The sequence below is a fragment of the Toxorhynchites rutilus genome, chromosome 2 (assembly GCF_029784135.1).
Source record: "Toxorhynchites rutilus septentrionalis strain SRP chromosome 2, ASM2978413v1, whole genome shotgun sequence".
In the NCBI taxonomy this organism is placed as follows: domain Eukaryota; kingdom Metazoa; phylum Arthropoda; class Insecta; order Diptera; family Culicidae; genus Toxorhynchites; species Toxorhynchites rutilus.
The window spans coordinates 29,182,563-29,210,137 of NC_073745.1; the positions used below are offsets into that span (position 1 = coordinate 29,182,563).

At 43.2% G+C, this 27,575-nt stretch overlaps 2 protein-coding genes across 2 annotated transcripts; one reads left to right on the forward strand and one right to left on the reverse strand.

Moving 5' to 3' along the window:
* Positions 1-2,048: 2,048 nt before the first annotated feature.
* Positions 2,049-27,330, reverse strand: LOC129765060 (ATP-binding cassette sub-family F member 3). Its single transcript, XM_055764892.1, has 5 exons — positions 26,911-27,330; positions 25,514-26,849; positions 25,272-25,446; positions 2,559-2,960; positions 2,049-2,482 (listed from the first exon to the last, which is right to left on the reverse strand). Exons 1-5 carry the CDS (start codon positions 26,981-26,983, stop codon positions 2,327-2,329), a joined length of 2,142 nt encoding a protein of 713 aa, XP_055620867.1. The 5' UTR covers positions 26,984-27,330; the 3' UTR covers positions 2,049-2,326.
* On the forward strand, positions 12,216-13,781 carry LOC129768824 (probable citrate synthase 2, mitochondrial). The gene has a single exon (XM_055770735.1). The coding sequence runs from the start codon at positions 12,417-12,419 to the stop codon at positions 13,779-13,781; it is 1,365 nt and encodes a 454-aa protein (XP_055626710.1). The 5' UTR covers positions 12,216-12,416.
* Positions 27,331-27,575: the final 245 nt, after the last annotated feature.

Consider the following 27,575-nt stretch of genomic DNA (forward strand, 5'->3'; position numbering starts at 1 on the left):
TTTTTGCTTCCGATCAGCTGCCAGGATTCATATTCTCAAGCTGGAGAGAATACAATATCGTTGCTTGCGTATAGCAATGGGGTGTTTGCATTCGACACATACGATGAGTCTCGAAGTTTTGGCAGGAGTACCCCCGCTTACTCTTCGGTTCACAGAATTATCCTACAGATTTCTCATCCGTTGCAAGATCATGAATCCATTGGTGATTGATAACTTCGAAAATCTACTCCAACTGACTCCTCAGTCAAGTTTTATGTCTTTATCCATGAGTACCTTACCCACGACGTGCACCCTTCACCAGGCATCTCCAACCAAGTTTGCTTCCCATACTTCTGCAATTCCTCTGTCATTTTTGATCTGTCCATGCGACAAAAAATCCATGGAATACCAGATCACCTATGCTCCAATGTTATTCCGTCGATATTTTCGGAAAAATATGGGAAAGTTGGATCTGATAAAATGTTCTTTACTGACGGTTCATACATAAACGGGTCCACAGGCTTCGGCATCTTCAATGAAAATTCCAGTGCCTCTTTCAAACTCAAAGATCCTTGTTCCGTGTATGTCGCTGAACTGGGTGCGATATATTACGCATTAGGGATCATTGAAACATTGCCCATCGACCACTATTTTATTTTTTCAGACAGTCTCAGCTCAATAGAGGCAATCCGCTCAATGAAAGTTGATAAACGCTCATCTTATTTCCTAACAAGAATAGGACAACTATTGAGTGTTTTGGTCGAAAAATTATTCAAGATTACCTTAGCATGGGTTCCCTCTCATTGCTCGATTCCGGGGAATGAGAAAGCGGACTCGCTAGCTAAGGTGGGCGCTTTAGAAGGCACACTTTTTGAAAGGCAAATTGCCTATAATGAATTTTTTCACATTCCTCATCAGGACACACTCGTTAGTTGGCAGCGCATGTGGAGTGAAGATGAGTTCGGTCGTTGGTTACACACGATTATCCCTAAGGTTTCGACGAAAGCTTGGTTTAAGGGATTGAATGTCGGTCGTGATTTCATTCGCGTGATATCTCGGCTTATGTCCAATCACTACAACCTAAACGCGCATCTCTATCGCATTGGGCTCGCAGCAAACAATCTTTGTGATTGTGGCGATGGCTACCACGACATCGAGCATGTTGTCTGGTCGTGTATCCGGTTCCATGCTGCTCGCTCTCAGCTCTCTAGAGCACTGAGAGCACAAGGCAGACAATCGGATATCCCCGTCCGGGATATCTTAGGTAGCCGTGATCCTGATCTTCTGCTTCATCTATACCTGTTCCTCAGAAACGCCGATGTCAACGTTTAATGATGGTTCCTTCGTTGTGTCCCCGTTTCATATCCCTCCTATCCGATCGATAAACTTTTACTTAGTCGCGGCAATACATACACACACTCTCTACAGATACACGGGCCAAAGGTTGTGCAGTCCACTGATCATTCAACAAGAGCCAAAGGTTGTACCGCTCATGACAACTCTACACGAGCTGATGATTGCGCCGGCTAGTGACCATTTCATCCTGGATTCCTCGAGTCGAGAAAGATGCACCACGCTAGATATGGGGTACAGACTAAGGGGGCGTTGCTGATTAATGGTCAGCTGCATCCCAATAGGAGGTATCCCGTGTCGGGCACACGTACAGAGCATTGGAGACAGCAACATCACAATTACGAAAACACTTGTAATAGTAACCTCGAGCCAACCGCGAGTAATCGGTTACATATTACTAACATAGTTATAAGACACACATTGTCGAAATATTGAACTCCCGGCCCCGTCAGGTCATATGAGCCTTAATAAAAATATATATTTTGGGTAAAAAAAATAAAAAAATAAAAAAATTCTGATAATTTGCGCACCAACTCGAGTGATTCATCGGCGACCGTGGCCGAACGATCGAGTCAGATGAGCTACTCGTCTGTTTTTAGTCGAGCTCGGCTTCTGGAATATGAAGAAAATGAGATGAACGCTCGTCTTCTGAAATGGGGGCCATTCAAAACCGTGGAAGTCATCGTAACGTGTAGGCATGTGGTACTTGTGTGTGCTAGACTATTGGTCGCTAGATTTATTTTACGTTGATCAATATATCACTACTAATTCTACCTGGTGTACATTTCTTTTCATTTCATTTATGTTTTCGCTATAATCAGGCCAATCCTCACACGGGTAACAATAATAGCAATAAATATTAGCGCTTCCCGCAGTTCTTTCGTTAGAACGCTTCTTCTGTCGTAATTTCTGTTTCTGCTGTATATAAGTATAAAGCGTAATAATTAATTGTGTTTGGGAGTTATACACGGTTTTGTTGGTTTTTTGATAAAATCTACGCAGCCGCAGCTTCCAGCTCGCGCTCAATAATTTTCCTATACTCGTCGAAGCCGCCTTCCACGCTCTTCACAGTTCCACCACCGCAAACCCACAGTTCCCTGCAAATCATGCGAATCAGTCGCTCGTCGTGGGAAACCAGAATCACTCCTCCCTGTTCCAAGAAAAAAAAACAATTATTAATCTTCAGCATAAGTGAACAAAAGCACATTCCGAGAACCACAACTCACATTATACTTGTTGATCGCCTTCCCAAGCGCCTCGATCGTCTCGATGTCCAAGTGATTCGTCGGTTCATCGAGCACCAGGAAATTGGGCCTACCCATGCACATTTTGGCCAACGCAACTCGGGATTTCTGCCCTCCTGAGAGGGACGCCACAACCTGGAGCGCTAAATCGCCAGACACACCAAAACTGCCCAACTGCCGGCGGTACTCCTCGATCGGTTTTCCGGGGTATGCGTTCTGCAGCAGTTCCACACAGTTCACCGACATGTCCAGCTGGTCGACGTGATGCTGCGAGAAGTAGCCCAACCGCAGGCCACGGTGCGGATGGACAAGACCACCCGTTGGCTGCAGGATGCCCATGACGATCTTTAGCAGGGTCGTCTTGCCGGCGCCGTTCTCGCCCACCTGTGCGAGTAAAACGTGTGATGAGTGATAAATGATGAAAAAAACCTCTGCTGCTAATGAATTTCGATTTCCAACAATTCAATAAATCCTCTATATTGAAATTCAACATTTGCACAATTTAATTGGGCCTGAGTCCATCGGATTACAGAATGCATTCGGGTAATTCTGACTCGATGGGAGTTTAGAACACGGGTGAATAGTGGATGTTTAGACGGATGTGGAGAGAAAATTACACGACGGATTACCTCATGTCGTATTTCTTCTACTAACCAAACTAAAAATATGTGATAATCCTCGCGTTTGCCATTCAACCGAATCCATCCAGCAACGTGTGGAACCGAATACGTGAAATGTTGTAATGAAACATTTTAAAGATTTTATTTTTTGTTTGAATACACGTCGTGACTAAGAGTAAGCTCGAAGTATCCTTCGTTAGACGAATAGTCCAGTTAAGAAGTGGGCATCAATTTACGAAGTGAACTATTATGAATACTGGCAACACATCGTGATTGTCGGGAACACCGTTGAAGCATCCTCTTTCTTTAACCGACGGACCTTGAGGCAAGACGTCATTACGAAGTTCCGATGTGCAGGGTGATTCCCATCTGTAGTACAGGCTTCACAATGACAATGAATTGCATTTTGGTCTGGCAATAGCAAAGACTGTGTCGGCATTGCTCATGATAGCGTCTCGCAAGTGAATGTATTCACCCTCTCGTCGAACCTGTTTATTGTATCATACACTGAGAGAAATAATTAGTAAATATAACGAATTATTTTGTAAATACTACCAATCTATAGTCATTTTCGACCGTACTAATAAACACTTATGTCAAGCAGAACCATGATTCGGAAGCCCAATATCGGCTACATTTTCTCGCCGAAAATGCACGTATCAGAATTATATCCTTATTATACCTCCGTATTGCCTTATGGGAACAATGAAAATGGGTAATACGCGCTTTTCTCACCAGTTTTCAGATATGACAATATCCAAGCTTACTAATGTTATCGAGGGGCTGATTCTGATGCGCGAATAAGAAGTGACAGCTCGCAAAAATTGCCTCACTCGATTTCCGAAGGCGACTGGGGTGAGATTTTAGGAGAATTGTTGATCCTAACTGATACGTGAAACTCAATTCATTCAGTTTTCTTTCTTCAAAACACAAATCAGACATTCAAAAATTACGAAAAGCTACATAAGTAGTTAACAATCGTATATGGTTAATTAACTTCTTCCATTTGTGAGGCATCCTCGGTGTCATCCTCTAGTGGAGATGTGGAGTCTAGTGGAGGAGCATCTTCACCAGTAGTTACGGCTGGAGTATCATCTGTGCTCATAGCTTCGTCCGATTCCAAGACCCAGTTTGACCATAAGATAGATGCGAGATGCGTGCACACCAGGCTCATCCAGTGAGAAACCAGACGATAACAGCGCAGTTTCGGACAGTATAATTACAAGATCCTTGACAGCTTTATCATTTTTATCGGCTCATTGTCTATGGATAAAATTTATTTAAGGTGAAGGTGGAAGCTAGCCATTGTAGTAGTATAGGTAGAACCACGTGTAAAAATGGGGTAATAGTGTTTGTGAGAGAAGAGCAAAGCACATGTAAATAGATCAATTCACTTATCAGACTGTGTGGCGCTTCATTGACACGAGTCTTTGAATACATTTGAATAACAATTCAATACTGAAGTTAAATGTATGAACGATATGTTCCAGTGAACCATGCCAATTGCAAACATAAATATATAGAAGGGGTATTTTTGCATATGAAGTAAAATTCTGATTATACGCGAGCGTAACATGTGCAAATTTATAACACATGCGAATTGGGGCTCTTTTGATATTAACAAGTTCTACCGCATAGTAACTCAATGCTGATAATTCCTCAATATTTTCCTTCGTTGGTCGTATTGTTTTCACATATTCACGTTGGAGAACCTTAACCCTTCTCTTCGTTGGCTGAGACATTTTATGTAATACTTTTCCGTTTATTGTTTTTGAAAGCATAGGCAGCCGTGGCAGTGTTCCGAGCTCTGCAATACAATTTTCTTACCCAATATTAAAGTTGCTAAAACTTACATTATAGACCCATTAAACGTTAAAATAATTATTGTATTGATGTCAACACTATTTTATTCTATTGATTTTCATGACATGAAAGGCTATGACTCAGGAATAACATTTTATTGAGTGGTTTTGATAGCTGTTTCGATGATGTTGTCTGGCATCAGTGTCGAAAAAATAACGATGCTTTCACCAATACAAACAAAACCATTGCCGAAGATTGAAAAATGAAAATTTAACTTTCAGAGCACTTGCTCGAGTTTTCCGACGTTTTTCACTATACAGTGCGACAGCAGATGAAAATTTAATATCTTGTGATTAATCGATTAGATTTTGGTTTATATTACTTCATGGGAAGTGTGCGAAAACGATCATTTTCTTCACATAGTTTCGCGCAATTATTGATTTTCGGGCGAGGAGTGAGGGACGGAGATGAAAGAAATGAGCGCCATTGTGGCAGCCATTTGTGGCTAGCTTCCACCTTCACCTTAAATGCGATAATAAATATATCTTACCTTGACGGCTTTTATGTGGGGCGACTATAAAATTAATGTTCACTGCAATGTTATGAAGAATAGTCAATCTTCCACCAAACTTTTTGCGTAATTATTACGGAATCGGCACCCCAACACGAATGCGGAATCAAAACACGGATACGAAATGAAAACAATTGAAATAACATACACTCATATTAATGCAAATAGTCCCTTTGAGATTTGAAAATATATTTTTTTATCTATGATATTATATGATATTATTTTTCATCAATTATAATAAGAGAAAAACATTTATAAAAATGAACGAACTTTATTTCCAGTCGATATTTGTAACAAAGAATGAAAATTTTTAAAATCAAAAAAATATATATTCATAAATTCATTGAATGCATAGAGCCTTTGCAAAAAACACAAGCTTTGACATATATTTCAATGAACACTGCACCATTTGCCAATCATTGAGTATTTTACTCCAAAATGAACCTCTCACGTCAGGGCAATCGCCTTCGGCGATACGGTGACTTGGGTCATGTGACTTTAAGGAGTTCATTGCTGTCACATTCCATTCGCGCAGGAGAATCAGGCCCCGAGTAAAATATACTAATCTCTGGTAGAGATGCGGGTTTGTTGACAATATGTACAAAAAAATTGTACATTCTACTAATTTTGCATTACCAAATGTATTTGGTAGTTTTCGACCGAGAATTTTTCTAAGGGTAGGAATCGCAGTCGTTCGTCCTCTACCTAGTGATGTCTAGATTTTTCATTTATTCGATTATCGATTAATCGTTGGGGCATTTTTGAATATTCAAATATTCGATTCATTCGAATAATTATCTTTCAATATTCGATTAATCGAACGAATATTTATTTCTTGAAATAATCACGTATCACGTTGCCATTCTGGTCGCGTGGTCTATCGGGTTGTCGATGTTAGATGGTTGAATAAAAAATGTTGGATAAAAAAAATTATATAGCCTTATTACAGTGAGAATTATTCGATGTATTCATATTTTGATTTCAAGTTATTCGATACAAAATTAATCGATTATAACTTCAGATATTCGATTATTTGAATTAATCGAACGATTAAATGACGTCTCTACCTCTACCTTCCCGTATATGTCGAACATGAATTGTTGGCACAGATCACGACATCGTAGAAAGACGTTGTCCTCCACTTTTTGGTCGTCTCTAACCGCATGTTCATAAATATTAATTCAAAATGAGAAATTATGTTCATAATAAATGAAGTACCTGTTGCGGAATCTCGTTGTTTAATATTTATGCAATATCCGCCTTGTCCCTTCGGAACGGTTGAGGGGTTTTTCGTTAAAAAAAAATTTTCTGACTTGCACTGTGTTCAGACATATTCTAAAGCTCGTCGCTCAGAATACATTCAAGGCGTGTTGCTTGACAAAGATATCTCAACTAAGTACTAATAAAAATGACGCAAGTAATATGGAGAGCATCGATTCTTGTTTCTTCTTCGAATCACAATTTCTTGGCCAGTCATATCTTCAACAACATGGACATTGGATATGCTTTCCAGTTTCCAGTTTCCAGTGTTTTATCACGATTGATGGCAAATAGCGTGACCTTGCAATCCGAGCATGTGTTATTTGAAGTATTTCTATAATTTATTGTGCTTATCCAGAAAGACTGCCGATTCGCCGGCGATAACCAAACTTTAGGCGAGATGAGTTTACTTGTGCATGTATGAATGAAGTTTCGATGAAGCGATCGTAACGCCATCTGTCATTCGACAACGTAAATGAATTCGTTATGTTTGAAAATCGAACAACGGTTAAATTATATGGATATTGTTCATATGAAAAATCTAAAATCGATTAGCTCGATGATTCAACAAAACGATGGAATTGTATTCATGTAGTTCTCTAAACTATTTCGTCACTTCATCAATAGTTTTCTAAATAATCGAGTCATACAAACCACGACAATTGATAACATTACTGTCATTTGTGCTATACCAGATTTTCTATAGATCGTAAATAATTGATCTTAATGTTTCCAACAAAAATTACAAAACCCTTGAACCTAGAGTTGATGTTGAATTCTTTTATGGAGGAGTCTGTCCGTGTACGTTCACACTGTACGATGTCTTGATGAGGAGAGAAGAGAACGCAACAGTGACAAAACACGAACGCAAGCCGAACACTCAATCAACCATAATAGCGAACAGATATACGTACGAACACTACTGTCAACTACTGTAACAACACGAGTGGACTAAGGTACATATTACCAGGTGTGTCAGTCGTATAATTACGTCACAGTACTCAACAGTTGATTTTCATTTTAGATGTTCTCACGCACAAGTTGTTCATGCTTTTTCATAATTTCATGTACGACATGTTCTTACTGGGTGTTGGTACTGGCAACACGGCTTCAGACGCTACAGTCGGGGCACATCGATTCGATATAAGACGTCAGAGTTACAAGGTCGAGAGGGAGAAGGAAAATCGGAAAGAGATGGAAGATTGATCGTTGGCTTTTCCGTCATGTCACAATTATTCTCGATAAAAATCTAATCAGCGTGAACGTGCTTTTTTAGAATTCAACTTAAAATCTAGAAGTGTCGATTACTTAAAAGTATACTTATATAGTTACAAACCATACAGTTTATACTTAAAACTAGTTGTGGAGTGAAAATTAAAATATTAAATCTATACTAAATACGCTTATAGTGCACGGAAACTAAAATTGAAATTGTGGGTTAGTTAAAACTTATCGCATACCGAATTTTGTAAGTAAAAATATGTACAACTTATGAACTATGTTAAAATGAAATTAAAATAAATTACAGCTAAAGCAACGTCAAAATAAAACGACCGTACACGTGACTGGCTAAAAGAAATCGGTGCAATTTCTATAACATAACCCAACAAACTTTAGAAAATTCGTACTGTCGAATTGAGAATATGGCTAGTGCCGAGGCCAGTGCTACTCCCGCCGCTGTTGTTGAGTCCAGTTGCGTCAACTGCGACCGTCCGGACAGCTTTGACAACATGGTGCAGTGCGACACATGTAATTCGTGGTGGCACCAATGTTGTGCTGGAGTAACGGGATCTGTAGCGGAACGTCCGTGGAATTGCAGACAGTGCTCTAACGAAGTGTTGAGCATACGTACTACGTCATCGACATCAAGATCAGCTCGGATTGCACTGCAAGTCGAGAAACTGAAGGAGCAGCGGGAGCTAGAGCGCAAATTTATCGATGATAAATACAAACTTCTGGAGGCCGGAATCGAAGACGAGGAAAACACCAGTCAGCGGTCGAGAGTAAACAGACCAGCCAGCATCGACAGGGTAAGGAGGTGGATCGGGGAGAATGCGAGTCATATGGAAGGCGCCGTAGGTCGAGCAGCCACTGCGACATTGCCCCCCTCATCACTCAACCAAGGCGAAGCTGCTGCCATCAATACTGTCGAACCCATCCCAACTGTACACAAGGATCAGCAGGTGTGTAGCCCGCTGAGGCATCCGTCAATACCTTCGGGAAGAAATCCAATACAAGCGTCGGAAGGCAAGTCATTACCGCCTGCAGTGCCTACTCATGGAGCAGCTGGTATCGTAGGCACAGGTGGTGAGCACGTTCTACAGGTGGAGAAAGCGACACAACTGGTACGTTCATCAGTGCTGATTCCGGCGCCAGCAAATAACCAACCGTTGGGATTGCCCCCCGCGGTAGTAAATAAAGGAGCGATTCCCAAGGTACCATCCAACCAATTGTGGCCATTGAGGAACGTACCCGAAGGTAAAAACGTCCCTAATCCCCCCGTACATCCACCACCAGGTAAGCCACATCAAAGCCAACCCAAAAGGCTACCTGCGGAGTCAAATAAAGATAATGGAATACTCCATTCATTAATTAAACAATTAGAGAACATGATTAAATGTCAGTCAATGCCAATTCCTCCAAGCAATACTGCCCCTCCAACAAGAAGTACAGTACCTAATTATCATCCACAGCCGAATGTTGCTTTGCCATTCGGTGATGTGTCGAACCCGATTTTGGGTGGTAATGAATATACACCCACCCCCTCGCAATTAGCCGCTCGGCAAGTGATGCCGCGAGATTTGCCTCAATTCTCAGGCAATCCAACAGAATGGCCTGTGTTCATAAGCAGTTTTCAGAACTCCACGCTTGCTTGTGGATACACCCATGCGGAAAATTTATGCCGTCTTCAACGCAGCCTGAAAGGCGCGGCTTATGAAGCGGTTCAAAGTCGCCTTCTCCTCCCAGCGTCAGTTCCCCATGTCATGGATACTTTGTACCTGCTCTATGGAAGGCCTGAGCTGCTTATACACGCGTTATTGGAGAAGGTTAGATCTGTCCCTGCACCGAAAACCGATAGACTTGAAACACTAATCGATTTCGGTATGGCAGTTCAAAGTTTGTGCGATCATCTCGAAGCAGCGAATCAACTTGCTCATTTGTCAAATCCATCTCTGTTAATGGAGCTTGTGGGGAAGCTTCCAGCCCATGTGAAAATGGAATGGGGTACTTATTTACGAAATTTTCCGGATGTGAATTTGAAAACGTTCGGCAACTTTATGTCGGACGTTGTTATATCGGCAAGTAAGGTGACCGTGTATAGTGGTATCAGTGGTAGGACTGCATCCGGTGATAAATCGAAGCCGAAAAATCGAGGAGCCATTAACGCACACTCTAATGAAATGGAGGAGGTGCGAACCAAGGAGATCCTATGCTATGCCTGCAAAAAACCAGGACACCGGCTGCAAGACTGTGGAACTTTTAAATCGCTAACCGTTGACGATCGCTGGAAGTGTGTACAGGCCAACAGATTGTGTCGAAACTGTCTGTGTAGTCATGGGAAGAGAAGTTGTCGTCGAACGAGCTCATGTGGAACAAACGGCTGTCCATATCGCCACCATCCTATGCTTCACTCGACGAGAACCGGTAACGCATTCAACCGTCAACTACAACCGGCAACTGGGGAGAACCATACGCACAGGCAGATGGAGCACCATGTTTTCTTCCGTATCATTCCGGTGATGCTTTTCGGACCTAGTGGAATAGTAAATACATTCGCGTTTTTGGACGATGGATCGTCGCTGACGTTGATTGAGGAGGAACTGGTCGAGCAACTTGGCATCGAAGGGGAAAGCCGCCCATTATGTTTAATGTGGACGGGCAACGTGACCCGAAATGAGAAAGAATCACAACAGGTGTCGTTGTCGATCTCTGCGACAGGTAGTCACAGAAGATATGCACTGGACGATGCTCGCACGGTTAAAGAGCTTTGTCTTCCGAGGCAAACGCTTTCGTACGGAGTACTGGAGAATAAATACGATCATCTTCGAGGACTTCCAGTAGCCAGCTATGTGGATGCTGTTCCTCGGTTACTCATAGGAATAAACAATTTAAATTTGATGGTTCCTGTGAAGGTGAAGGAAGGAAATATTCGAGAACCAGTTGCAGCGAAAACGAGACTGGGTTGGTGCATATATGGAGGACATGGAGAACATGGCTCGAGGCAAACCCTCAACTGCCATTCTTGCAGCTGTACCAACGACGAAGATCTCCACAACACAGTTAAACATTTCTTCGATCTAGAGGAAGTCGCCACCAAGTCAACAATCATCCTCATGTCAGAGGAAGACAAGCGCGCTCAGAGGATTCTGGAAGAAACAACCGTAAGAATCGGGAATCGGTACGCAACGGGACTTTTGTGGAAGTTCGACCATATTAAGTTCCCGGATAGTTACTCGATGGCCCTCCGTCGATTACAGTGTCTCGAGAAGAGGATGGACAGAGATCCTAAATTACGCGAGAATCTTCGACGACAGCTCCTGGAATATCAGGAGAAAGGGTACACCCACCGTGCCACAGAGGCAGAATTGGCTAGCGCAAACAAAAACCGGTAGCAGCAGGTGACTTGGTAGTGATCGTCGATGAGTCGACCAGAAACAGATGGGAGCGAGGTCGGATTCTTGAGGTCATTAGAGGAAGCGATGGGAGGATTCGTCAGGCTATAGTTCAAACTGCGAGGGGGTTGATTCGTAGATCTGTGGGTAAATTGGCAGTCTTGGAGGTAGATGGTGAAGGTAAAACTGAATCAGATGACCAGTGTTACGCGGGTGAGGATGTTGGTACTGGCAACACGGCTTCAGACGCTACAGTCGGGGCACATTGATTCGATATAAGACGTCAGAGTTACAAGGTCGAGAGGGAGAAGGAAAATCGGAAAGAGATGGAAGATTGATCGTTGGCTTTTCCGTCATGTCACAATTATTCTCGATAAAAATCTAATCAGCGTGAACGTGCTTTTTTAGAATTCAACTTAAAATCTAGAAGTGTACAAGTTAACTCCCATGCTGGATGAATTCGGGATCCTGAGAATGGACGGGCGTATCACAGCAGCTCCGAACGTGAATGAAAGTGTTACATCGTCTTGAAGAAAAAGAGCCCTCTGGTGGCAAGAATATAAGCCTAGACAGAAAGGAGTATGAACGAGTGCTGGGATTGCTGTGGTTAACGAAAGAGGATAAACTGTGCTTGTCCATGGAAGTACAACAATCAATTCAAAGGTTGATCAATGAAGGAGGAAGACCAACGAAAAGACAAGTACTAAAGTACTTGATGGGTTTTTTCGATCCGTTAGGATTATGGAGCGTATTCCTCGTTCATGGAAAAATTCTTCTACAAGTTGGTTTAGTGGCAGCAAGCAGTGAAGAAGTAGCAGCGATTAGCTCATTGTGAGTGGTGTGTGGGAAATCGAGCAGCAGGCAGAGAGGAAGAAAAAAGTGTGCGCTTTCTGTGGCGGAAAACGAAAAACGGCTCGAAAAGTTGTGTTTCGCGAGTGTAAAGGAAAAGCACAGTCGCGAACATTCGAAAGTGATGGCCCTCAGTCGTATCTACTCATCGAAATTGGCTAGCGCCAACAAGAACCTCCTACCGGTGATCACCACCTATGTGCGCAATGCCTCCGACAGCACAGACCTGAAGTCAATCCTGACCGAGAAGATCCCCAAAGAGCAGGAACGCATCAAAAACTTCCGCAAGCAGCATGGCGCAACCAAAGTTGGCGAAGTCACCGTCGATATGATGTACGGTGGTATGCGTGGAATCAAAGGTCTGGTGTGCGAAACCTCCGTGCTCGATCCAGACGAGGGTATCCGCTTCCGAGGATTGTCAATCCCCGAATGCCAAAAGGTGCTGCCGAAAGCCCCAGGTGGTGCGGAGCCACTGCCGGAGGGTCTCTTCTGGCTGCTCATCACTGATGACGTCCCGAGCAAGGCTCAGGTCGATGCGCTGTCCCGCGAGTGGGCCAACCGCGCTGCACTGCCGTCGCACGTCGTAACCATGCTCAACAACATGCCAACGACGCTGCATCCGATGTCCCAGCTGAGCTGTGCTGTGACGGCTCTCAACCACGAGAGTAAGTTCGCCAAGGCCTACTCGGAGGGTGTCCACAAGAGCAAGTACTGGGAATACGTGTACGAGGACAGTATGGATCTGATCGCCAAGCTGCCGGTCGTAGCTGCCACCATTTATCGTAACACCTATCGCGATGGAAAGGGAATTGGGGCGATCGATCCGAAGAAGGATTGGTCCGCGAACTTCACCAAGATGTTGGGCTACGAGGATGAGAAGTTTACCGAACTGATGCGGTTGTATCTGACGATCCACAGTGACCACGAGGGTGGCAACGTGTCAGCTCACACTGTCCATCTGGTGGGATCGGCGCTGAGCGATCCGTACCTGTCGTTTGCCGCCGGCATGAATGGACTGGCTGGTCCACTCCATGGCCTCGCGAACCAGGAAGTATTAGTGTGGCTGCAGAAGCTGCGGAAGGAGCTGGGCGACAATGCCAGCGAGGATAAGGTGAAAGACTTTATCTGGAAGACGCTCAAATCCGGACAGGTCGTTCCCGGTTACGGTCACGCTGTCCTGCGAAAGACTGACCCCCGTTACACCTGCCAGCGCGAGTTCGCCCTGAAGCACCTGCCGAACGATCCCCTGTTCCAGCTGGTGTCCAACATCTACAAGGTTGTGCCTCCAATCCTGACCGAACTTGGCAAGGTCAAGAACCCATGGCCAAACGTAGATGCCCACTCCGGCGTTCTGCTGCAGTACTACGGTCTGAAGGAGATGAACTATTACACCGTGTTGTTCGGTGTCTCGCGTGCCCTCGGTGTGTTGGCTTCGCTCGTTTGGTCCATGTCCACCGATGGTCTCATCAAAGCCACTGGTGCCAAGTAAAGTGGCAGGCGCACCTTCCCAATATCAATCAATCAATCAAAAAAAAACGACCGTACACGTGACTGGCTAAAAGAAATCGGTGCAATTTCTATAACATAACCCAACACTGGGTCATGTCGGTTCACAGCTAATTGATTATAGCTGAACTTTTCCCATGGCACACAAATGTTGCAATTTATTTAAAACACTTGTGTTCCTAATCGATGTACATGTTGCACCATATGAGTTTGAATACTGACAAATGCTCCGTCAACTTCGCTCGCAAACGTTCCGTATTCTCGTTCGAATATACTATTGCCGATACAGTTCTTAATCGGGAGGACAAGGTTAAGGATTTGGGCGTGCTCTAAGATTCAAAGCTCAATTTTAAAGACCATAAAGCTTACATTACTTCCAAAGCTTCGAAGTGTTTGGGCTTAATTTTCCGTGCTGATGAGAAGATCTCAGACATCCGCTGTCTAAAAGTTTTGTATTGTACGTTAGTCCGATCTATTTTAGAGACAACATACTACAAATAGAGGCAATACAACGTAAGAGTCCAGTTTGCTCTGCGACGGTTGCCTTGGAACGATCCCTTCAACCTTCCCAGCTACAAAGATCATTGTCGGTTAATCGATCTAGAGTTTCTAGAAAATAAACGGAAGGTAGCGAAGGCTGCTTTCGTCACAGATGTTGTTCAGTCTCAAATAGACTGTCCTGCTGTGCTAAATGAATTCAACATGTATATCCCTCGTCGTACTCTGAGTACCCATGACTTCCTTCGAATTCGTACATTTCGTACCAATTATGGCTAGAATGAGCCTATTAGTACTATGTGTCGTGTGTTCAACCGTTGTTTTCATGTTTTTGACTATCACTTGTCTCGTCACGTCAATAAGAGTAGGTTCCTTGGAGTGCTTGGACATACTAGCCTAGTTTTCGGTTAAAATAAGTCGTATTTTTGTTAGGATTAAGATTGTTTCATTTGGACGGTATTTTCTGTTGACGCAAAAGATGAGCAGGTTTTATGCCCATTTTAGAAAAAAGCTTCAAGCACACTAAAATGGGCTTTTCCCTGCTCCAAATAAACAAATAAACCATACTTGAAACGGTCTCATGGCATCGTATTTCATGGAACACCCATTGTGCTAAGCAATTATATTCTTCCGCTTTATCTATGAGCCATCTGCACACGCCCAGAACATAGCGACAATGAGCTCACGTGTGCATATTGGTATTTGTCTTTACAGTTTACTTACTTCTGATTGGATGATCAGTCAATAGTTGTTCCAGGTTTCTCCCCCCAATCTAACATATTGTATTAGAAGTATTGGAATTAAGAACTATCCTCGTTGTAGACGAACTTGAATATAATGATTATGTTGGCAACAGTCAAGCGTAATAAACGTGTTTTTAAATTCGATAAATGAAAAGAAGTCCAGAGGCCAGAGTTACGTGTTAATCCAAACATTGATAGTTTCACCACATACATCAATTATACTTTTAAGGCACTATCAAAATGATGATCTGCTTTAAGCTCCTCTAGAGAAGTAAGGCAAGCATTGACGTTACACACTTTTGATAGAAGTGTGACGCAAAATTTGATAAAGAACATCCGTATGTGTAAAAAATGTCATAAAAAGTTTGAGCAAGAATACAGTGTTGCATTCGAGCATGGATGTGTCAAGACCTCTGGCTGTATTAGGCGCGCGTGGGGTCTTCCCTTATTGGCTTAGGATGGGATGAATACACAATGATTTTTCCATCTCTAAACCATCGGTTTCAACTCAAACTCTAAACCGAGCAATATAAAATCCTCGAAGGAAAGGCCGCGAGGGGCCTAGGAAACACCACCGATGCTACCGAGCACCAGGAAGAACCATAGGATCCCAGCGTAACTGGCGCTGGTAAGTATAGAAGACCGAATTAAAATTCGGTATCCAAAATCCGAAATTTCCAACCACCCTCCCTTTCCTCTCTTTCCATTTGGCTTCGCCCAGCCAAAAACCGCGGTACTACCGGATCGCACTTGTAGCTGCATACTTGTTATGTGCTCTACGTGATCTGGTCTACCATAAAGCGTCCGGTAAATGACCTTCCCTTCCTTCTAAATCGGCACGTTCCAAATTAGATGAGCTCCAACCACACGGAGAGTAATATACCTGGTATTCTATTTACTTCGGTATCGTTCAGCAGAAAACTGTCATTTCAAGCGAGGCAGCGCATTAGTAGTAGTGATCGCTTCATAACTGTCCTGTCGCAATTGAAGATGCAGAAAAACGTTTGAATGACGATGGGTTCAGATGAAAGGTTTGAAACCGGTAGTCATTAGGGTAGCACAAATTACGTAACGCTAAAAATTCAGATCTTAAACCCCCTCCTCCCCTTACGTAATGCAGTTCATATCTCTTAGCGAATTCGTTTTTAAAACTGAGTCAGTGCCACACTGACTCTGTAATAAAAAAAACGTTTTCAGTTTCACGAATGCGGTGGTTTGTTGGTGTGCGTTGTATAGTCTGATTTGTTTATATTTGCGACGACAAATATACAGTGTCGACGTCTGGTGGAGATATTATATAAAAGTTTGAATGAAAATTTTTACTTCATATTGTTTGATTACCTAACACATGTAGTCCTGACACTCACTTAACCATTTGTCGATGCATTTCCTGTTTGTTTCACAAATAATTACTGTTATAATAAAAAATCATCATTAGACATAGTTTTCGTTCAATATGTTTCTGCGTTATCGATAAAAAACCTCTTAATTCATCACATAAAATAAATATTAGATACGTTAAAGTAAATTTTCATTCATAATTTTGAATTTGTAAGCATGTTTATTCCACCTGAATATCCATCATTATTTTCGCCTCCCAATGAAAGCACACGAAGCTAAATGCCGTCTACGCGAATATACTCTTCAAAATCAGAATCCGAATTGGATTACGATTCCAATAATACAAAAGGAAAAAGCAGCAGGTTTTCCATTTGCATAGTTTTTATTTTTAGATTTTCCAAAACAATACTCGGAACTTGACAGTTCAGTATAGTTGTATTGTTGTAACCCGAGCGCCAACCCGTGAAGCATCTCAGTGCGAAACAAACAGCTTTCGGGGCGAACCTAGTGCGACACTAGGTTGAAACTGCGTGAATAAAAAAACGCTTTGACAGCAGTTAGTGTGGCACTGGGGTTGAAACTGAACAAAAACGAATTCGCGATCTGATACACAGTAAGTAACACAGCCTCGACCCCCCTCCTCCCCTCCCCACTTTTTGTGTGATGAGGTTGTGTGATGTAGTCAAGTGTAGTCGTCAGATTACATTCTTCACGGTGGAGAACGGGATAATATGGAAATTACAAATAAATTATCTTCGATAATTCTTCATTCATGCTACAAATGTGAAAAAATACACATTTTTCCCAAGATTGTCTACCTATCTTATAGACAGTTTGAACAGGCAGACGAGATGCTACTGGAATCTTTAGAACGGTGTCCCTATCGGAAGCAATTAAAGCAAATTCCTAATGCTCCAGACTGCAATCTTCTCCTTCACTCTCTGCAGGTTGCATTTGAGCTGCTACTCTGCTTGCGCCAAGTGCAGAGCGCTGTATCCTCTGCAGCGGCGCGGATAGCCCGGTATTGCTCGTTTTGGTTGGCGCGTTCTGCGAAGTACTTGCGCGGTTGTCATACTTGAGCAACACACAGTGCAGATATGTCGACGATTCCAAGTCCCATCGAAAGCGTTGATCACGCATACCTTGTTCCCACGTTGAGATAAGTCTTCACGAGACTCAAGAACTTGTCTCGCAGCTCCGTCTTGATGTCGGAGTGCCGAATTCCATTTATAACATTTATGAGATTCGCCACGAACCATGTCCCTGATAAATTCGCCGTCATAGACCTCGTAGGCTCCGGATTCGTTAATCCTTCATTGTCCGACAAGAAGGTTTGGGTCACTTCTTCGTGAGCGCCGTCCCCATACCTTATCTTATAGCTATGACTGTCGTTATTGAATGTCCTACCGAGGGGGTTCAGTGCCAGAGAAAATCAAAGCGAGCTGAAAGAGTCGCCTTGGAATATCCCCCTCTTTATCTGCAGCGTTCTAGATTGCAACACATTTTCCCCATCACTGAGGTATAGAGACGTGCTCCACTGCCTCATCGCATGCTGCAGGAACCTAACGACCTCGGGATCAATTTTATATCTCCAAAACCCGGACGAAAAAGAAGACGGGTGGGTAATGTCGGGGACATAACCGGAGTGACGTAGGACTATACAAAGGGGACAGCTTTTGCTAAATATATATTTTAAATATATTGTTTTATTTTCTTCTCCTACGTGAATACCTACCTATCTACCTGAAAATTGGATTAGTTTACTGTTTACTCTTTATGAACATATTGGGGGTTCTGAAAAGAACCTTTGGTGTTGTGTTTTTGCGTTTTTTTACAAACTTGATTCTTGATTTTTTTCTGAAGGCTTTGTACTTATTAAATGTTCAACGCCGGGCATCTTTTGGCGTATGCACATATCGTACAATCAAAATGATGGCTGTGATAGGGAATGCATAGGTGATCATCAGCTCATTCACTATCATATATTTCACTATTGAACACATTACCGTACCTTAAACTGTGGTTTCGGAGACGAATGAATTGTAAGATTTGTAGTCTCCGAAAACAAAGTAAATAAAAATGAAAAAGAACTGAGGTTTTGGAGACGAACTCTTCGATCTGTCGAGAAATAAACGAGCTATAAGCGTTCTGAAAAACCAACAGTAAATACAGGGACGGATGACCTTCGGATTAAAGTCCTTTAAAATAAGAACAGAGCAGCAGGAAATACATAGCTCATCATGTTGCTCCTTAGTTATTTTTCTATACAATGCAGATGTAACGTCAGTCAATTTTCAACATCAGTTATCATCCAAAGAAAGCAGTTCTTGCTACCGAGAAAATTCGTTAATGCCATCCTGCATACAATGTGTTGTAATTTGAAGCCACTTTTAATTCGGAAACCATGTATGGGTTTGTGAAAACTGAATGATCAATTTAAAAGACCCCAAACCAATAAGTTCAAGAACAACCATAAACAAAAAAATCAGTTTATATTATATGTCATATTATGTCACTTTAGAATGCATTGGTATTGTGAAAAACTTTTAATAACTCTTATTTGAAAGGTTTAATGGCCCTGGAAAGTGCCGTGTTTTACGGTGGCTGGTTTTGCCATCAAAACAGTCTGTATAAACAAACTTTTTCCTTCATCTACCTGCTGCCGTTTTGCGATTGCGTTTGCCACTCGCTGAAACTAGTTGTTGCCATCGAACCGAATGTGCTCTGTTCTGTAGGCGGGTTTTCTTATTGTCGTGAGCAGCTTTGCAAGCCAACTCGAGCACTCCGGCGGCCGAAATTCTATAACCGCTATTAGGTATACTGGTGCTCCGGCACCAATCCGTTGATGCGATGTGATGTGAAACGATGCCATACAACCACACTGATTTACGGTTTGAAAGAGAATGAGATATTTTTCAGGGGATCCGCGCGTTTTGTACTTTAGCGGTACACGCTCACAGGATAGAGACAAATCGGCAGACTCAGTCAAAGGGGCGAGTCCAACGAGACGAACGAATGAGCGTTAAAAGGCAGCGATGGCAAAAAATACATTCATTCAAATACATTTGTTCGCTCGTTGGATTTACATGCAGGCTAAAAAGGGTCCTTTTCAGGATCACAAAATTATCTTCAATCTAAAGAGTTTATTGTTTTGTTATCACTCGATATCCCCATCTTGTTCGGCTAAACCTTTCTGTTTAGCGATTGCGTTTGCCACTCGTCACAGCTTTCACAGTTGGAAAATTTCTTCCCATCCAGCTTGTGACATATTTTACAGTAAATTACATTCAATGGCACGTCGCATTACCACCACTCAGTGTCGGATTGGAGATAATTTTAATCTGTAATTGAACATTTGCGATGACAGTGGTACAGTGTCGACTTTCAATGTGGGGTCATAATTTGGACCCCGAACTCTATGTTTACAAAAATGTCCAACTAAATATGTCGCATTACAGGTCCGTCCAATTAGCTAAATGTCGAGATAAGTGCATATTGCTGTACTTTCAATCTAGAAGCAATTTAAGAATTGGTGAAAATCAATAAGCTCAGAACAACTGTCAAATTCACATACTCATCATATCCTGGCAAACAAATTATGGAAAAATCAATTTGTGTTTTATTATTATTTTGGATAACCAAACCAAACCAGATTGTATAAAGAACAAACTTTTTTCTTCTGCTACCAGCTGCCGTTTTGCGATTGCGTTTGCCACTCGCCACTCGCTGCAACTGCCTGTTGTCTTGATGTCCACCGAACCGAATGTGTTCTGTTCCGAAAGCGGGTTTTCTTATCGTCGCGAGCAGCTTTGCCAGCTAACTCGATCACTTCGGCGGCCGAAACTATATAACACCGGCTAGGTGGACTGGTGCACTGGTACTAACGCGCTCAGCCTAGCTACCCTTGCGGGGAACTCCAGATCAACACGGTTCGAGCGGAATTTTGCCTTTCCCTTCACTTTTCCTCCTTTACCATGTCCAGACATGGCTGCTCGGGTTGGTTTGTTGATGTGTTGTGATGCGAACCGATGTGGTGTACGGTTTGAATGAGAATGATCGTTACGGCAGCGGAGCGGGGATTTTTAAGCTGACTGGCTGGCTCGAGAATTACGCATGTGTGAGACTGCGACCAATGTTTCGTCCATTTTTTTTTCTTTTTCCTTTCCAATCGTGCTTCATTCTTTTTCGTTGCTGCTCTGGTTGCCCGTTTTGGGCGGTACGATTTGAGGAGCACAAAATGGACCAATCAAAAATGGGCACATAGTGCATTTGGACAATGCTTGATATTTCACAATTATTCAATTATTTATCTCAAGAAAAATTAAATCTTATTCGTTATTATAGATGCGTAGATATATTTCCTATCAATTGATGCAAAAAACCTTTGCGATCTATTGAGAAATGCTCGAGTTATAAGCGTTCCAAATCTTGCATTTTTTCCTACTTGTTCAGTGCCTAGATTTCCATTTCACCCCCTATATCTTCCGGTTAGACGTAGTCCTACGTCAAAACGAGTGAGGTATGGAATCATAAGCAGTCCGATAGTCGATCTAGGCCATGCTGAGGTTCCTCTGATTATATACCGCCTGTCCGACTATGGCTGCGCCGATGATGGCTTTGTTTTTGCAACCATGCGTATTTTTCTTGCATCCTTTCTGCTCTTCAGCGATGATGTGAAGTTGTTCGCAGTGAGCAGAAACTTTTGCGGTATTGATGCTGCTCAGTATTTTGTACAGACTCGATAGGCACGTTATCGATCTGTACTATGATGGGATCGATGTGTTGCTGTCTTTTTTTCCCTTATTGGGTGTGAACCACTGCGTCCATTAGTTTGAACTATTGTGGTATGCCCCATTTTTTGTACTACGCTTCAAGCTTATCTACTGCTTATTGATGAAGAAGTAGACTGAAAGCTATAGCGAGATAGGTGCCAATCAGGAATAATCTGTTTGATAAAATCTATAGTCCTGATCGGCGACACAGACCAAACTTCCTTGGGCTCCAGAATAGCCTTATCAAGGTGTTGAAGTCTGCGTCTTGTTAGTGCTCCGCATTAGCAGAGTAAATGTTCCGAGGTTTCGCTTTCGGCATTACAAAAGCGACAAATATCATCTTGCACTAAACCTATGTTTTTGAGATTGTATTTACTCGAACAGTGTCCTGTTATAAGACCAGTGAATGTGCTGGAGTCTTTCTTATTAAGACTCAGCAATTGTTTAGTAATTTTAATACTCGGCGTGATGAATTTTTTTGACTGGTTGAGTTGTACAGCCATCCAGTTGGCCATTACTTCCCGGTCTTCCCATTTCTTCAGCTCACTCTTCAACACATATTCAGAAATTCCACAGAATGGTTCTGGACCAGTGAAGGGTGAGTTTTAGCCGCGTCTTGCGAGTTCATCTGCTTGTTCATTTCCCTCTATACCGCAATGGCCAGCAATCCAGTACAGTTGTACCGAACTTCTCTGACACAGTTGTCGTAAAAGGCAAATGCATTCCCAGACAATTTTTGAATAGCACTTGAAAGCATTGAGGGCTTTAAGTGCTGCTTGACTGTCTGAGAAGATGCAAATGTTAGCATGTCTATAATTTCTTTTAAGGCAGACATTTATACATTCTATTATTGCACCTACTTCTGCCTGGAAAACTGTTGGCCAGTTCCCCATAGCTACAGAAATTTTGATTCTGGGACCATACACTCCAGCACCTGTTCTGTTACCCATTTTCGACCCATCGGTATAGAACAGGATTGAACCATTACGAACATCGGGACCACCCTCATCCCATACTGAACGAGAAAGTTCGATCACTCTGTATGGAATGTCATAATTGGTCCTTGGTTCCATCTAATCGCTGTTCATCTCTGAGGTTGGTCCAACGGGTAAGAGATTCAGGATGCTCAAGTGACCAGTTTTGTCCCCGTCTAATTTTTTTAATATCTTTTTAGCTTTAGAGCGCTTCTATTAGCCTCCAGCTGAACATGTTGACCCAAAGGTAACAAGTGAAGGATAGCCTCCAATGCCTTTGAGGGTGTGCTTCGCATTGCTCCTGTTACAGCAACGCATGCCAGTCGTTGGAGTTTGTTTAGCTTTTTTGTAGCTACAGTCTCCTTAGTCTTTGACCACCATACTAATGAGGCATAGGTTATCCTAGACCGCACAATTGCTGTATAGACCCACATAACCATTTTTGGTTTCAGGCCCCATGTTCTGCCTATCATTTTAGAACATGCCCATAGGGCAATGTTGGCCTTACTGATAATTAGATCTAAGTGAGCGTTCCAGTTTAGTTTAGCGTCTAGGATTACGCCTAGATATTTCACTGAAACGCTGAATTTTATTTCCTCTCCTCCAAGGTTTAGAGTCTGCAGATGCAGTTTCTTCTTTTTGGTGAAAGGAACAATTGTTGTTTTTGAGGGATTTATGCTCAGATCTTCTTTGATACACCATGATTGTGTAAGGTTTAAGGCCATCTGCATCCTGCTCGATATCACATCGTCGAATTTGCCATGTACCATTATGACTAAATCATCAGCAAAACCCACGGTTTCGAAACCATTCGCCTCCAAACTAATCAGAAGGTCGTCAACCACCAGTGACCAAAGTAGAGGGGATAGAACCCCTCTTTGTGGGCAACCTTTCGTTGCAATCACAGATGTCGACGACCCACCCAGCTCCGAGATGATTTGTCTATTTGTGAGCATGCCTTTGATCCATTCGACTATGCAGTCATCGAAATGTCTTCTTCTCATAGCCTGTGCCATTGATACATAAGAAGCATTGTCGAAAGCCCCTTCGATATCAAGAAACGCACATAATGCAGTTCCTTTTGACGAAAGAGATTTTTCAATTTTAGTCACAAGCGTGTGTAACGCTGTGACTGTGGATTTGCCTGACATGGACTTTATGTATTCATATAATACTTTTTCCATAGTTTTCAGCAGTATTGATGATAAACTAATTGGTCTGAATGATTTTGGGAGTGATTTCCAGGGAAATAAGCCGACGCAATTATTATGCCGGATCTTCCCTTGGCGGTTGGTATCTCAATTCTGATCGCGACGATGTCCCTTTGAATGTACTCTGTTATAGGAAAGCATTTAATATTTGCATTTACTAGAACAGCAGTTCTTGAGGAGTCATGCTTGTCGTCGTAGAATAACTTGCATGAACCAGTATGAATACCAAGTATTCTTCCTTTGTGGACCCAAGGCTCTTGAATTAAAGCTAAATTCATAGCGTCTTCAATAAACCTCTTAGACAGCACGCTAGACGCTGCTTTAGCGTGATGGAGATTTATTTGCAGAACCTTAGTTCGCATTATTTTCGACCGCTCGTTTTGTTCATTTGGATGTGGATTATTCATAGAAGTCCCACGAGTCTCGCGGTAAAGAAGGTCCACTGCTTCAGTGACCGGCTTAATGCAGCAAGGGCAGACGATACTGTGGAGGGTGCCCTGGTGCTCCACAGGCTCCGTTAACGGCATGGTTTAAACCCCCCCCCCTACCATTCGTCCCTCGGCACGTGTCGTTTCACACCTTGGTTTAGGGGTTTATCCATTACTTGCTTTCCATAATAACCATGGATAACAGCTATTACAACCATCCCTCCTTTTCTGGGGTTTTGGACCCACTGCTCTGGTTTCTCATTAATTTCAGGTTCTTATTCGGACATGCTATTATTGAGATCCGTCATTCGCAGGCGGAGTTGTTGCTGTCTTTCTGGAGGAGGAAGGTGACGCCACGGGTGTCGAATTCCGGTAGGTTGTGTGGGTCACGCAGCACCTTGTTGAAGCACTCAGCTATCTTTTGATGTGCAACAGTTAGATTCCTGTGCCAGAAGTACTGGAGGCATACCTTTGTGTAATTGGGCTTCTCTTCGCTAATGTGGTCGTAGAACGCTTTCTCGTTATTTCGGAACATCCGCTTTTGTTCTTGGCTCTTTGCAGAATCATGGTAACGTTCAGTCGTTTTGTTAGGACGCTCTATTGCTGTACCAGTGTGTCGAGTTTTTCCGTCAACTGGTGAGCTCCCAGCTGCCGAAGTTGAGTAGGCCGCACGATCACAGCAACTTGGCGACATAATTTCGTCGATCTACTGTCTCTTTTATACGCTTTTATAGCTTTCCAATTGCGGCGCGCTTGTTTAGCATCCGTTGCTTCAATGTCTTTTTCCATGGTGGCTCACGCCTATTACGGAGATGTTGGAGCAGTCCGACTACGGTATCCAAAACTTTCAGCAGTTGCCACATCAACACAGTAAACTGTCAGTTGCAGCTCCTCCATGTTCTCAGTATCAATCAAGTGCAGTGGAAGTTTATTGAGCTTTACTGCACTTGTCATTTGCATGTTCGGGATCCTAGGGCGCGACAAAGCGTCCTTGTCGCAAAATTGTGAGATCGCCTCGTCGTAATGGAAGAACGGATCGCGTAGTAGCTGTTGATCTGGCTGCGAATCTTCCGGCTAAGGGGATTGTTGTACTGTGGCCTCCACGGGTGCTAATGATATAATTATCATGTTGAAATTTGTTTTTTTATCTTTTAGTACTATACAATAACACACGTTTGAAGGCAGAAATGGTTAACGGAAGAGGTGTTGTATTCCATCAGGCCACTCATGTCTATAGTGACTCGCCGGAAACTTCGGGCGCTTGATTGGGATTTTTCCGACCGAGCCTGGCACCAAGTAATAACCATGTTTTGTGTTTTTTTAGTGACAACAGGCCTCCATATCATGAACGAAATCGACTCATACTGAAGAAACGATGAACGTATCGTTTCTTCAGTATGAGTTCCATCGCATTAAAACTGATTCCTTCAGGTATCAGATCATATTGGTGTGAGCGTAAGTAACATAAGGGACAGCGTAAATTTCATTGCGAATAAATGTACTTACGATACAGATCCTGGAGTCGAGATTCGCGCTCAGATTCACGGAAGTAAATATCACCTTCTCGGGGGAATACTTGAACTGCACTTCGTTCAGCTGCAGCACCGGTGGATTGAGAGGCTCCACCTCTGGGAACTTAATCGTCACTTCAATCTCTTTCTCCACTGGTTTCAGTTCGGGTCTGAAAGAAATCAGAAAAACGTTGGTTAAAATCAACTCAAACTTTTCAAATCGTTCTTGCAGCGTACAATTTTTCCAACATTTTGATCTTAGACTGAACACTCGCCGCTCTATTGGCGTTATATCGGAACCGATCGATGAACTCCTGCACGTGATTCCTGTGCGCCAACTGTGCCTCGTACTCTCTCCGCTGGGCCTTGTGTTTCTCCGTCCGGGTCTTATCGAACTGCTCATAGTTGCCCTTGTACGTCTCGATCAGCTGCGAATGTAGATAGAGAATGTCCGTAGGAACCGTATCGAGGAAGTTACGGTCGTGGGAAACCACCAGCAGTGTGGTCGGCCACGACTGGAGGTAGTTTTCGAGCCAAATGATCGCCTTAATGTCCAACATGTTCGTAGGTTCATCGAGCAGCAATAGGTCCGGCTTGGAGAATAGAGCCCGGGCCAGTGCCAATCGCATTCGCCATCCACCGGAGAAGGTTCGGGTGGCACGGGCCTGCATCTCTTTCGTGAAACCAAGACCATTGAGTATAATTGAGGCACGTGCTGGGGCTTTGTCCGCTTCGATCAGCTGCAGCTGCGAGTAAACCTCGGACAGCTCGTGGCTGAGTTCCGGATCGCTAGAACCGGCATTAATCTGGACATTGAGTTCTCGCTCCTTGCGTAAAAGCTCCGTCCGAACGGTGTCCACCTCAAGCACACTTTCGATGGCCAATGTGTCATCGCCAACGACCTCTTGCTCTACATGGAGAATCGAGATATGACTCGGAATTTGTAACTGCTTGCCGGATATCATCTTCAGCAGTGTTGTTTTACCCAAACCATTGCGACCAACAAACCCATAACGACGACCTGTAGCCAGTAGCAAATCTGCGTTTTGCAGCAAAACTTTATCCCCAAATGATACATCGAAGTTTTCGATCCGGATATCCATCGAACGATTGGTTCCCTTCGCTTCCATCTTATTATCCTTCTTGCTGATCACTTGCGATGCGGTAGCCATCTGTAGTATAGGCGCCGCAGGAGCAGTCGTTTTAGTCTGCTCGCGCTTTTCCAGCTTCTGTTGTCGCTTCGCCTCCGCCTTCTCTAGCTTCTTCGAGTCCACCTTCAAACTGTCGTCCCGCTGGACAACCCATATACTTTGTATGTCATCCGTCGCAACATCCTGGGAGGCTGCAATCTCTTTCAAATGAATGGGAGCGTCCAAAATTTTGGCCGGCCCTCTCATTCCGCCTCCCCCGTCACCGTTCGCGTTTCTTGGTTTCAGCAAATCTAGGAAAATATCACAGATCTGTTTAATGTCATCCTCGCTCTTCTCCAGCGAAACCTCGTGAAGAATCGCCCCAATCGCTTCGTACACTTCATCTCCATTCTCGAACTCATCGGCGCCACTTTGCAGCACATCTGAAACGATGAACGAATTAATTACCAACCTGATTGGCTGTTTATATTTGAGATTCCATACCTTCGACATACGTCAGCAATTCTCCGTCGATCGACGGAAATTCCCGTTTCAGCATTTCCGAACATGCAGCCATCGTTGCGGTAAAATCTCGTAGCAGACTGCCTAGTTGTCTATTTGCAGTAATTCACACCGCCAAAGCCTGTTTCCTCCCACCCGTTTCTGATGTTTCCGATAATTTCACAGCAAACGTGCACTACTGATGAGCTGGAGGCACTTGACCGTCTGACCGAATCAATTAACCAGCCAGCGCTGCGCTGCGCTACGATTGCGATGTAACTTTAACTAGAACTTCACTGATGGGAACACAGTGTGCAGCGGCGTGCGAATGATTTTCCGTACGAAATTGGCAAATAAATGCTGAAAATTTACGTTTTCTCCCCTGATGTCAATGACGGGTCAGCGAGAAAGGAAGAGTCGAAGAATGTCAAAAGCATGCCATTTGCTCGCGTATTTGTTTTCTCAGGGCCGAGGGGTCGACGAATTGGAATGTGGTTTGTAAAAGAAGGGCTAACTTTACGTCATGTCGCATCGGATTTCGGCGCTTGCTATTGGCGATCTGATGTAAAAATCTACACCTAGGCACCGGTGCGGTGAAAGTGACGATGGTTTTTAATTTGGCAATGTAAGTTTATAGAAAATGTGCAGTTCTATCCATAAATTACAAT

What these genes read in the sequence shown, in the direction of transcription:
- LOC129768824 (XM_055770735.1), top strand. Translation starts at nt 12,417, where the DNA reads ATGGCCCTCAGTCGTATCTACTCATCGAAATTGGCTAGCGCCAACAAG.
- LOC129765060 (XM_055764892.1), bottom strand. Translation starts at nt 26,983, where the DNA reads ATGGCTGCATGTTCGGAAATGCTGAAACGGGAATTTCCGTCGATCGAC. An exon ending in TCGACTCCAGGATCTGTATC is followed by an intron (nt 2,961 to 25,271) that starts GTAAGTACATTT and finishes TTACTCGCACAG; the next exon opens with GTGGGCGAGAACGGCGCCGG. An exon ending in AGGCGATCAACAAGTATAAT is followed by an intron (nt 2,483 to 2,558) that starts GTGAGTTGTGGT and finishes TTCTTGGAACAG; the next exon opens with GGAGGAGTGATTCTGGTTTC.